Genomic DNA, 13,788 nt, shown 5'->3' on the forward strand with positions numbered 1-13,788 from the left:
TGTGTTAATTTATTATTACTTTGTAACGCGAGCATTAAAATGGGATAAATCCTTTTTGAACATTTTAAAGGGGTTGAGAGTTGAATTTCGTTAGGGTGGCTGGGTGTTAGGTCGGATACTTCTATTGCATTGTGATGTTTTAATCGGTATTCTAAATTTTCTTTTGAATCGATAATTTCCAAATGAATTAAGCGCACGTTATTTTTATAAGACCAAAGCAGGATGAGTCATGTGATTCTTTATTGGCGCTAGATTAGCTCAGGTTCATGAGAGATAAGTACAGTACAGCTGAAGCACATTCTGTTATTGATAAAGAGTAACACATCTTGGAAGAGTACTGACAATATTTTAAGGGATTGGGAATTATAAAGTTCGAATGCGCCTTGAGCCTTGAGTGAGAAAGTGGAAGTAGAGGCGGTCAGGTCTAGTGATGTAAACATTACGATTGGTTGAAAATATAACCAGGCAATACGGGGTCTTTCCGAGGGTCTCTATAAAGTTTTCTTTTTTAACATTTGTTCTATCCCTTCTCGGGAAACAAATCTAGCTAGACGAAGAACAGACGGACAGACGAACAAAACCATCACAAACGGGGAAATTTTTTTTCTTTCCAAAAATTCCCCTAACAACCTTGCACTTAATGTATCGGTTTCGGGAAAGTTAAATTCTAATCAGAAGAAACTAAATTCATCCACAATAATATTTAAACGTTGCTTGAACTCGTGCCATGCGATCTTATAAAATTGTATGGAAAAGCGGGCGTGGATGCGCGCCATAATGAATTTCATCCCCTCGAGACTCAGTAGTTGCTCCCCTGAACGTGTTACCGCAGGAACTTTGTATAACACGCTGCGCATTCCGTAGAAGATTGTAACCAATGCCGATAAGAGATCAGTTTTTTTTAAATTTTCGGGTAAAAAGCAAATAAGTTTATTTAAATGAGGGAATTCGAATGATTTATTTTTAAATAACGCTAGTCGTGGATCAAATTTTGGGGAAAAATTTAACTTTACCGTAAAAAATCAACATCCCCTGAAATATAACCTCGGTTACAATTTTCGGTAAAAGCAACTACTTTTTTTAATTTTTAGCTTTTTAAGAAATAAAAAAATGTGCTATCGTTTGCGTTTTGTCCGTCCGTCCGTCACTCTGTTCGGACCCACTTCCGCCGTGATGAACTACTTTTAGGGGAATTCCCCTGCAGTTGTGCTTTGTGGAATTTGTTGCAATACGTACACTATACCTTGAAGGTGTCCGGACGGCTATCAAATTTCGTTGTCTTAAGGGGGGACCTCTACTCCCGATGAATTATTGCTAGATACTGTTTTTGAAAGTAAAACCTGTTTTACATGCGACAACCTAATGGTTTCAGATTTTGCATACGCATGCATTTAGTAGTGCCAAGTAAAATTTTTGGAATGAGGGGGGGGGGCGGAACATACGTTCTACCCTTCATGGTATCCTAATAAAAGGTCTCAACAAAAGGGACTGCTATCTACCAACTCCCGCCCTTCTTTCTGACTTTACGTACCATACCCCTGATCGTAATCGCATATAATCTCTCATATCTCAAGAGCGGATTGTAGGAGGAGGATTGGCGATTGGAAGAAACGAAACGATATGTCGGAAGATGGTACCTACTTATAAAAGACAAGTGGAACGCCAGGACGAGACATAAACCTTTCGCCAGGAAAGATTGCCGGTCACAGAAGACCTGATCCCGGTCTACAATCTGTGTTTTTCTAAAGATGCGAGCGACCTCCGGGATAGGAACGTGCCAAGGTGTGCTGCGACCGGCAATCTTTCCTGGCGAGAGTTATATCTATTGGTGATGTCAAAACTTTCAGTGTAAATACCCGTGCCGGAGCAAGGTACCCTCAAAGGGCGGAAAGATTATCTAGACGTGGTGATGTAAAAACTTAATTGGGAATATCTCGCAAATGTTGGAGAAAGGTGCCTATCTTCAAAGGGAAAATGCAATATTTCCGAGAATTTCTCTCATTATTTAGCGGAGATTTTGAATGTGTGCCAGCCGGCCTTTAAAATTGCAAAGAGCCCCCTCCCCATTAATCATCAACCAATAATCGATAAATATAACATGATACTACCTTATAACCCAACCATTTATAAAGTTATTTCGGTTTACAAAAATGCGCTTTATCTGCACAGGGTTGTGCACAATTTATATTTGTTTAACAAAAACACGAATTGTTGCTCGCATAGGTAATGCAAGAGATGCTCACAATTCTTCCACAAGTGGAAAAATTTCGAGGCTTTCAAGTTCGATTAGGTCGTTTTACAAAATTGCACTGAAATATATACTTTGCATTGGTGTTTTTAGCGCATTTTTTAAATAATTAAATTTCTAGGGGAATGATTCTACAGTCCGGGAATTTTTTGCAAATTAAATTTATTTTTCGTGGTATTATAATTAAAGGTTTCAACGAAAGGTAACATTTTCTACCAACTGCCGCCCTTTTTTCTGACCCTTTATCAAAAGAGTGGGTGGGGGGGGGGGGGGAGCTGGTTCATGGTACTCCAATGAAAGATCTCAACGAAAAGAAGTAATTTCTATCAACTATAATCCTCCTCCTCGACCCCTTATCGTGATCGGATGTATTCCCTTATATCTCTAGAACGGCTTATCGAGAGGGTACTCATAAAGGGCGATTGGGACGCCTGGAAGAAATATATCCATTGGTGATGTCAAAACCTTAAGAGCGAATATCTCGAAAATGGTTTGTCAGAAGAAAGGCAAAATGAATCGAATGGACGAGCCATATCTATAGGTGAAGTCGAAGTAATACCTTGACAACGAAATTTCGGAAGATGGTACTCATAAAAGGCAAGTGGAACGTCAGGGCAAGACAGATCTATTGGTGATGTCAAAGCTTTCAGTGCAAATATTTGCAGAATAAAGTGCCGGGGGATTTTGAATGTATGCCAGTTGGCTTTTAAATGTTTATGTGTAAAAAGCTTCCTCCCCATTAATCTTTTACCAAGAAAGTCAACATCGATAGCATGCTCTTATAACCCAACCATTTACTAAGCTATTTCGGTTTAAAAATTCACAGATTTCCAATCCAGGCAACCATCGGATACATTGGAAATGATAACCATATAACGCCATATGTAAAACACAACTAACCCTTATTCACTCGGGGTTACCTGCTCCACTCGCTCTCTCGTGTCGCAAACGTAAACTTTCTGAATAATAAGCATCGTATCATGCTCGTAATACTATGAAAGAAGATGTGCGAGAATTTTAGATTGGAATTAACAAAACAATTGCGCACTATTAAGTAAGTATCGTATCGACAGTATCCGCGACTTTTCTTTAATCTACTGATTGCGGCCGAGTTACGGTACAATCAACACTTGACGCGACACCACTGTCTTCTTTTCTGATTGACGAAACCGGTAACTTCATATCCAAAAAATACAAAACATAAGCATTTCCAATGGTAAAAATGCCCTTTCTCTGCACAGGAGTTGTGCACACTTTATACTTGTTTGTTGTGGTTTTAGTGTATTGAAAAATAAAACTAGTATAGATGTGGTCTCTCGTGACCGACGAAACCGCATTTTCCCCGCACAGAATCAGTAATAACTCGAGAAGGAAGTGACTAATCCCAAAAATCTTTTGTCGTTTTGGTCTGGGCGCTGTGATACACCGTACAAGAAAGAAACCACAACGAAAAAGTTTAAACTGGAGACGTGTAGTAGTGGTACAGACGGACGTTTGGAAAAATGTGCTAAAAATATTAAACTGAAAGTCATCAAAAATGACATTTTAGACCACAGAGTATTTGCTCTGTACAGTGTTAGTACACGTACCTAGGGCCCCTATGCTATAGCCTATTATCTTATAGACAATCGGCCACATAATCTTGAGGTCCCTACTAAATGATGAACTAAATTTTGTGTTTTTCCGGCCTTCGTCACATTTTGTCTGACTGTGTGTTTGAAATGATGCAACAGTATAATCCATGTTTTAAATAAGTGACCAAGCGGTAGCCTCTTATATTAACGATCGGGCCTATTTGAAAAAAAAGTCTCTGAATACGGGAAAGAATTAATGCTTCTTCAATACAGCCCAAGGTCGACACGTTGCGTTTTCAGGTCATATCGATGCAGGCTCATTGTTTATTTATTGTTGATTTTGGTTTGCACCGTGCGTTTTTTCCAGCTTCCTTTAATGGACATGGACTATTTTCGATTTTGTGTTTTATATTTTTGATATTGTGAACTGGCGCCTCGGCGCCTTAACCTAATGAATTTTTTTGAGTAAATAGTGAAGAGGAGGCTTGCCAACTATTGACATGAAAAAAATGGGAAAGCTATTTACGTTGCGGTAAGTAAACGAATTCACAAATGTTTAGAACACCGGCCAATGTCTTATGGTTAGTAAACATTGGAGCAATGCACTTTTTACACCGTGACAAAGCAAAAATTTTCATGTGATCTTTGTGGGTGAAAAACTAATGAAATGCACAGTTTAGATTTTGTAGTTTAGTGGAAAAATGTGTGTTGTGGGCTGTGGCACAAATCAGTACGGAAGCTTGATAGATGTGCAAGTGGTCAGGACCAATTTGCCAAGTGTTCGTGTTTCACGAAGCGTTTGAAGCAATGGGCATTATTTTGACTATGCTACAGATAAAGTAGAACACGTTAAGGTGCGTGTGTGAACAAACGAATTAAAATTGATCCCTGGATTTTTAACTTGCAGCGTACAAAACAATCTTGCGTGTTACACAAAATATTCTACCTTGAAGTTGCAAAGCCTATTTTTATTCAACAAAATACAAAGAAACTTCCCCATCACGCAACTGTTGCAGCTCTTTCGATTTAATTTCCTGTTTGCCTTTTATAGGACAGTATCCGCATTTCCACTTTAAAGAAGATACGCAGCTAATCGCACGCATCTATTACAGCTCAAAATTGTGCGGTCAAGTTCACGCGTATCACAAAATTGGAATGTAAACTAAACTTACTTATAATGTGGATCATGAAGGAACCAAACACAACGGCCCATCCCCATCCACCATCGGGAGGTGGGGGCAGCTCACTATCCTGATCTTCTTCATCCTCTGAGTTTTTCGCTGGAAGTGGAAGCGTCATTCTATCACTCTACTCGTATTGTGCAGCGCGAAACTCACTCGTGGCCTTTAAACGCCCGAACGTGGCTCAAGTGAAAATGAAACTGCGAATACATTTCTCTATCTGCCGTATGGGAGTCGGTGGCTGATATCATTTCCACTACGATCTACAATAAACCAATCATTTTTGAATTCCGACACACTCATTTTTAACTAAAACTAAATTTACGTTGATTTTACTACGCGTCTCATAAAGCGAATTTTCGTTATCGGAAAGTAGGTTAGGAAATTCATTCATACCCGTGTATTTTAATCTAGATCTAACAATAGCTAGACGTTGCTCAAAACGTTTGATATTTATAGCGGAAACCAAATTTAACCCGTAAATGCTCGCGGTTTCTTTAAAGGCGCAAAATTGGGTTTTATATTACCGATTCGCGTTCATTCGCGTTGCATAAAATATCAAATCCTACCCCAAACCGTTTGAAGTAAAGAAATCTCATACACGCGCAATTAATATTTTAGCATCTCTCAAATGCTAAATGCACGCACACTAATTGGAAGACCCATTCTCTTAAATAATTTAGTCAGTTTTAAGCGCGACATAAATGCCAATGGACAAAGAGATCTGAAATAGAATTTCTTGCTTTCGAAAGGTTTCCCTCGTTTAGTAGTTTTCCTCTCGTGAATTTTTAATTAAATTCGTCATTAGCGCGTATGATTTCAATTCAATGACTAATTTGCCGGTGAACTTGGAATGGAGGTCTCGTGACAAGGTTTTAGATCCACGTGAGGCAAACAATTTGTATTTGTTAAGTACAGCGTTCAATGCGGAAAATTGACGCCAGTAAATCAGTTAAATTCGATTAGTACAGTTCGGTTCAATGTATGTTTTATGTCATTAAATGGTTAATAACTTTGCAACTCGATATCGCACATTTTTTTATGGTAAAAAAAAACACTACATGCTGTATACGATATGCGTTACTCAAATTGTTCGCAGGTATTTGTGTTTCTTCTAATTCTCACTGCCTACCCTCCCTACCGTAGTGTAGATTTTGAGGAAAACCAAATCAGGTTGGCATACCTCCGCTTCCGGTAAATAATAAATGATGAAGCCATGAAGGGTAGCATAATGACAAACATACTCAAATGAGCGACATTGATTGATTACCATCACGTGTCAGTACATGCATTTACGTTGAAGAATTATCACATTATGATTATCTATACAGGGTGATTCCTATAGTACCTGCCACCGTTTGGGAGCGTGTAGGTGGTGCGTAGGGGAGTATTTTGATATAGGACACTTGGGCTCGGAAATCTAAAATAAGGGTGCCAGAGCCAAATTTACCTTCTGGAATTTCGCGCCTGTAGGTAGGCAACCCAACCGGCCGGCGGTGCACACGGAGTAAATATTGAAAACTGGGAAAACTTCATTTTTGGGCCGAATTTCGTCGCACTGTAGTGGCGTCAGTTTTTATCCGATTTTCATCAACAAGAGCTCATCTCAAAGGAAATTTTATGTACTTTAATTTATTACTGAATTTTTTTCGCCAAAAAACCGATACCAAATAAGTTATTTGGGGTTTTGTGGAAAACAGCCGATTTTCCGCCATTTTTCCAAGATGGCGGCTCCCGCGACATGCGGATATTTGTACAAATATCAAATTCGGATTCAGCGACCCAAAAAACATACACCCTGCATCATGGTTCTTTGTCTCAGAAATGTGCAAGGTCAAACCCACTCGGGCCTGGACTACACTGTATTGGTCAATTCAAGTCGTGCTATTATTGGACCATTCTTCAAACTAGTGAAATATTCATGTTGGTTTTACTTTTTAGCGCATTTCCACAAAAAAAGCGCTATTGTGACCACTTCCGTCCGTCCGTCCGTCCGTGCATCCGTTGGGACGCTACTAGTTCTTTATATTAAGAGCTATTTGAGTTTGAGATATTTGGTTCGTTATGGTGTCGAAGCTTGCACCAAGGAAGGAATTTTTTCTGCGTTTATTGCTAAAAAAGTTATATTGTAAAAAAAACTATTTTACATGTTCCATAATTTTACACTTTTGCCGTTTATTAACGATCCTAGAAATCGTTTATAATTTTGTATTGCTGTCTATCGTCTGTCTGTTGGTCTGTCCGTCAGTTCCATTGTCTGTCTGTCCATCTATCTGTCCGTGTGAACGGTAACTTTGTTTAGAAATGTCCGATCGCTTTGACATCTCCGTTAGTTATGAACTGAATTGCATGAAATTCAATATGGGCATAGCTTTAGCGGTATAATACGCAATGCCCAAAGTTTAGTCGAATCGATTCAAAATTCACAGTGCCCTTTTCGCATCTCGTCCATTTATAAACCGAATTGCAAACTTTTTTATTTATAAAAGTATTTAAATGAAATTTTATACATAGGCACTTGGAATAAAGGAAAATCTAACGCCAGTTTCAAAATTTGGTTTTGCGATGGGACAATACGGTAACACGAGCGCCACCAGAAGATTCGGACACTCTGCTTCTGTCTGGTAAAGGTCGGCGGTTTTGGAATGATATCTGTAGAAGTAATCAGACGGAGGAAACGGCGATTCGAGGGACGGAAGGTGGGGCACTGGGAAATAATCAAAAAGGGAATTACGGTACACGGAAAGGGCCGAAATTTCCCAAAGCGGCTTTCATTAATTTCTCGGCTTCTAGTTATCACAAAAATCCGGGACCAGTCTCAAACCTCATGCCAATTAAGCGCGCTTCGTTTGACACTAGACACAATCCAATCATCAGACGAAGTTTGCTACAACACATCCGATTAGCTACCGGTCAAAAATGACCGGACTGAAATTTCCAAATTCGGTAGTCCAGTGAAGCCCACCGGTAATTGTAATTTTTGGATCAAGCGACAAGTTACTTTATCAGATTTATTTACGTGTAAGCGAGTGAGTCCTTGTAAATTGCCATCGATCAATCATTACTTAACGTATCAGACAATATTAATTTTCCCCACTTTTCCATCCGAAAAGAGCTTTCAGATGCTGCGAAGATAATTAAAATATTAAGATGAGAGCGATTTCTGAGATATAATTAAAATATCTCTTCGGGACCGGCTAGACAAACGGCAAATTAGTTACAGTATATTGATTTCCTTATTGACGTTTTCTTTTACATTACGAACACTATTTTGATGGTAGTCGTATGAATAAATTAAAGGTCGCTTTAATTGTTGACGTTGGATCGAGTTTCTCTCACCTTGGAGGATATAAAGGTGGATTTGTCGAATACGTAAGTAGGCGCCATTTGCATAACCACCTGTTACTTTGTGCGATCCTTGAGGATATTCGGTTTATTTGGATTTGGAACCAATTTAAACCAGGTTAGTTTTTGGATTATATATTAGTTTAAGCACCCTGGGTCAAATGACGAACCACATGCAATGACAATATCACCGGTATCTGTCAGTGTTATGCACCAGATTGACATGTACTTTCATAGATAGGTCGAGTCGTGGGGAGGGGAAGACAATCAACACCGCACAAGCACGACGCCATTACGAATTAATTATTTGTCTACATTTTATATAATTATATAACAGCCATAATAGCTTGGTCACCTCAACCAAGGGAAAATATAATTATCAATAATTATTTACTTATTTATTATCCCTCTCTTGTTCTGGGCCCTCAACAGGCTTGCGCCCAATTACAGAGTGACCTGCATAATGCTTTTAGAGGTGCCTCTGCAGAAGGTCTTAATTCCCATCTGTGCCACAGATGAAAAATTCACCTCAACCCAGGTTCGAACACCCGACCTCCGGATTTATAGTCCAACGCTCTACTAGCTGTAAATGTACTTGTAATTGTTTAAAGTTACCCGTATTTCGATCCTTGATCGGGTTTGTTTTGATTTTAGATTATGTGTGGATATTTCTGTCTCCTTCAGAGAAAAATTTGTCACGTTCCGATTGTGGAATCCACAAACAAATTTGGCTCTTCATGCATGGATAATTATTAGTTTACAAGTTTCATCAATAACATTAAAAGTTAAGATTTTGCTTTGTTTACGCGTCATTTTCTGATGATTTCAATCTACTTATAATCAGCGAATTACTGAGAGTGCAATTCATAACGGTCGAGGCGTCTGGCAATAGTTTTGCTACTGTGTTGGATTGTTGAGAAGGAACAAAGTTGATTGCTGAACGAGTAAAGATTGTCGCTGTAACCAATTAACACCATTTTGAAGGCGTATTCTGAAACATTTCAGAAAGGGAGCAGCGGTCAGCGGGAAGTCACGTTATGGGCTTTTGAAATTATTATGAGGGTGAAATAGTACGATTTAAGAAGTTTCCAAGAGGACTGGTAATTAACCACGGGAGGGTGCGTGTGAAAAAGATAACGATACGCCTGCGATTACATAACATGTGTCTCGAAGCGGTAGAGTGGTTTTAGTTCACAATACGTGGACTTGAATTGAGTCAGTAAGTAAAATCAACCACTAGAAGAAAATTTTGCGTGTGTAGCTCGTAGTCTTTTTCAGTTAAAGAGCAATCTTTCGGTTCACAATTAAAGAGAAACCTTCATTGGTAATAATAATAAAAGTATAAATTGTCTAACAGAAAGTAAATTCATCGGTTATTAAGGATCCTCAGATCCTTTATAGTTTTGAATTGTCGTCCGTCCGTCCGTCCGTCCGTCCGTGTGCGCTCTAACTCTTTTTAAAAGTGGCCGATTGAGTTGAAATTTGGTGTACGGGTTCTTTGGACATTAAGGACGGACGCTATTGATTTTCAGGAAGCTGGTTCAATAGGAACAAAAGTTATAGGACTTCGAGTGAATCGGGAACAGGAAAAACTACGGGCTCAATATAATAGAAATCAACATATTTCATTCCCTAGGTCATGTATCGGATTGGGACTTCCGCTAGATTATTCCCTATGACTCTTAGATGTGTAATACTTTAATATAACTCTTCTCTGTGGTATAGCTCGAAAGTTTTAGAGCAAAATGTAGCAAAAATTACACTTTATACATGAATTTAGAGTTTTAAAAGGTTTCAAACGCATTATCTTGATGCAGCAAGAGTACATCACGTGCACATTTGATAACCGCATGTGTGTGATTCAAAAATGTTAAATTATGGCCATATGGGTTTTGATCAAAATAATCAAAATCGTTATTTATGCACCAAGATCGTCGAGAAAAAGACTAGGGGCATTATCTCAATGCTCAAGACATAAATTTGATGCATTTCTGGCGACCATATGGATTTTGATCAAAACATGTCAAAATCGTTATTTATGCACCAACATCGTTGGGAAAAAGACTAAGAGCATCATCTCAATGACCAAAACATGAATTTGATCTATTTTTTGCGACCACATGAATTTTGATCAAAACATGTCAAAATCGTTATTTATGCACCAAGAACGTTGGGAAAAAGACCAAGAGCATTATCTCAATGATCAAAACATGAATTTGATCTATTTTTGGCGACCACATGGATTTTGATCAAAACAAGATTAAGAGCATTATCTCAATGGCCAAGACATGAATTTGATGTATTTTGTAACATTAAAATAAATTATTGTTAAAAGTTATTGTAATACTGAGGATCCTTCGATATTTCGTTGTATCGGTTTATTAAGTCAAATTTCGTCCGTACGATTTGCGGAAATCCGACGCGAGAAGTTAAAACCGAGTCAACGTTCGACAGTAAAATTGATTTTTGACGTCAGCGATACTTACCTGACGTAAACCGCTTTGCAGACAATTAGTACTTTTTACTAAAATGAACTGCGATATTTGGATTACTTAACATCGAGTACTACTTGGAAATAAATATTTTCCCGGTATGAGCCAGCAGTCACCATCAGTTCAATTTCACTAGAGTAAAATAGAGGGCGATCCAGTATTCCAAAATTGAACAATTCAAGGGATAGATTTAGACGTTGTATAATTAAGATAATTTTTCATTTAATTTCATTACAGACCGATTCTTTTAAGCATTTTGAGGCATTAGAATTTTGACGTTTAAACAGTAAATAGAAACATTTTTTAAAGTTGTTTTCAACTTTTAAAATGAATTTTCCACTGTAACCAATAGTCTTGTCTGTACTCAGAAAGTACACAGTTTTCGATTTAAATTCAATATTAAGTCACATAAGTCTTCTGAGTCAAAGATATAAGATTTAAATTTATTTCCAGCCGATTCGGAGTCATTTACAATTGAAGATTGAATGTTTAAAAAACATCATAATCATCATGTAATATTCATTAATTAATAAGTTGGGTAAACATAAACAAAATATTATACATAGGTATTTGTAAAAATAAACACGCTATAGCGGTCATTTTCAATAGGCTTGTTACATGCGACCTATAGGCATAGTTTCAACAGAATCGGATCAAGCGTTTGCCAGTTATTGAGTTATCGTGTTCACAGACAGCCAAAGAGACACCATCAAAAGTAGATACAAGCATCAAGTACCTTTGAAGAAGAACGGCCTGGTTAAAAAGTGTGGCGGTGGAGAGGAAAAATAACTCTTCATAACAGTAGTAGATCGAGTAAAATGGGCCATGATGATCGGAAAAAGCTGGATTTTATTTTTAGTCTTCTTTTTATTGTCTTTGCCACCTTATTTACGCATTTCCCGTCTTTTAACCAGGTTATACTTATATATCAAACGCGATGAATTTCCTCCATTTAATTAAAGGGCAATTTACACTAATTAATGAGAGTGAAAAATACGCGCTTTTCAAGCAAATTCTAAGCAGATGTATTTATTCCAGCTGCTTCCTTTTTCGCAACACCAAAACGAATTACACCTTTTCCCTTAAACACGCGACGATATGATCTACCTACTACAGCACTAATTCTGTGGTAGATTTTAATTTATCCGCTTTTACCGGTAGCCATAGCATACCAGAATTTATGAGGTTTATATAAATCTTCATTATTTGCTCACCAGCAAACGCTATACATGCACGAATATTCTAAAGGAAATCCGGAGAGTACTTTCAAAAACAGTAATTGCCAATTAAAGCGAGGAGCCCATATTCAAAGATACGTAAAAGTTTAATAAGGAATCCAACTTTATTAGCCATTCCTGATTAACGCATTGCGACCGCGGCTAACGCTTCTTTCTACCCTTGCGAAATTGTGATGGATGTTGAATAGCGTATGAGACAGCGACACTTCACGAGGCTTGTACCTACACCAAAAGCAGTTATAAATAAGAAATGATTCAATCATCTAAGCGTAACCGTGATCAAATAACAAGACGTCGTACAATACCTAAGTATCTTGAAATGTGGACGCAATAGGCATATATAAATAATGAGATCCTACAATAAAGATAGTGCACTACTCACCCCGTCCCCTTTCAAACTCAGAACATCAATTCATCATTTGCCGATAAACTCATAAATATGAAGTAGTATCAGTTAACTTTCAACTTTTATATCGCCTACTAAGCACAAAGGGGATGAATTACGAATGATGTCGCACCTAGAAAGTATTGAACATGACCCATATACATATCTTTAAAATGCTTCCGAAAATGAAATTTGTAAACGTCCAGTTGACATGAAACGTCGGAGATAAATTTGCACACCTTTTATAACAGCATTACTCTAGGTGTTACCGCCGAGGTTATCGCACTTTAAACAGTCCAAAAGTGAAGAGATCAATATAAAAGTGTAATTTCATTTAGATGCATCATCTTTTTTAAAGTATTAAGGCATCTATTCACTTCTAGTGATTAAAAGATAAGGGATGGTGAGATCAAAAATCAATTTAGGCTACTTAACTGGCGCCTACTCTTATATCAAACCAATTCGATTATGATAACAGCATTGATTACGTATTTAAGCAAAGATAACGTTATTTTTTCTAGAAATTTATTCTATTTCAATATTAAATAAACTAAACAAATATAGAAAACGAGCTCCTGGGTATGGCTATAGCATGTGCAAAACCAAATTTTAAACCTGATGTTAGTTTTGCTTTTATTGAAAGTGTATATGGTATGAAATTTTATTTAATTGCTTCCATAAACAAGAAAGTTGGCACTACACATTCTACACACAACCAAATTTGGAAAATGACGCTACGTACATTTGCTTTTATTCCAAGTATCAAATTAATTTGAATGCCTCCATAAATAAGAAAGTTGGCACTGCGCGTGCGCAAAACTAAATTTTGAATTTGCCATTAAATTTGCTTTTATTCCAAGTGGCTATGTATCAAATTTCATTTCAATACCTTCATAAATAAAATACTTTGCAATTCTGTTTATAAATGGTAGAGATGCGAATGTGAATGTTGATTGATTAGGCTTAATTTTTGGAATTGCGTTTTATATCGCCAAAACTATACGCATATTGAATTTGATACAATTCGGTTCATAACTCACGGAGATGTCAAAAGGACCTTCCTTATTTTTTGGACTACATTGCCAACTCACGAACTCCGATCTACAAATTGGATAAAAAATCCATCTACTAAATTTTATCGTAGTCGGTCCATTCGTTATCGAGATATCGTGCTAACGGACGGACAGACGGACAGACACCGCAAAATTATCAACTCCCTCTCCTTAATAATCGATCAAAAACCTTTGTGTCGGATGAACTTGATTGAACTATGAAACCATTACCCGCGTTTGGTATGATTGGGAGGCAATTCTCTGCGGTTATGC

At 37.6% G+C, this 13,788-nt stretch overlaps 2 protein-coding genes across 4 annotated transcripts in view; one reads left to right on the forward strand and one right to left on the reverse strand.

Moving 5' to 3' along the window:
- Positions 1–5,287, reverse strand: part of LOC116170945 (monocarboxylate transporter 5) — a 31,923-nt gene extending 26,636 nt beyond the window's left edge. The window contains exon 1 of the mRNA XM_031487524.1: positions 4,995–5,287. Coding sequence (XP_031343384.1) covers positions 4,995–5,121 — 127 coding nt within the window. The 5' untranslated portion in view covers positions 5,122–5,287. The remainder of the gene's footprint in view (positions 1–4,994) is intronic.
- LOC116170946 (SET domain-containing protein SmydA-8-like) overlaps positions 1–13,788 on the forward strand; it is a 56,837-nt gene that overhangs the window by 42,577 nt on the left and 472 nt on the right. The window lies entirely within an intron of this gene.

The sequence above is a fragment of the Photinus pyralis genome, unplaced genomic scaffold, assembly GCF_008802855.1.
Source record: "Photinus pyralis isolate 1611_PpyrPB1 unplaced genomic scaffold, Ppyr1.3 Ppyr1.4_LG5, whole genome shotgun sequence".
Taxonomy (NCBI): domain Eukaryota; kingdom Metazoa; phylum Arthropoda; class Insecta; order Coleoptera; family Lampyridae; genus Photinus; species Photinus pyralis.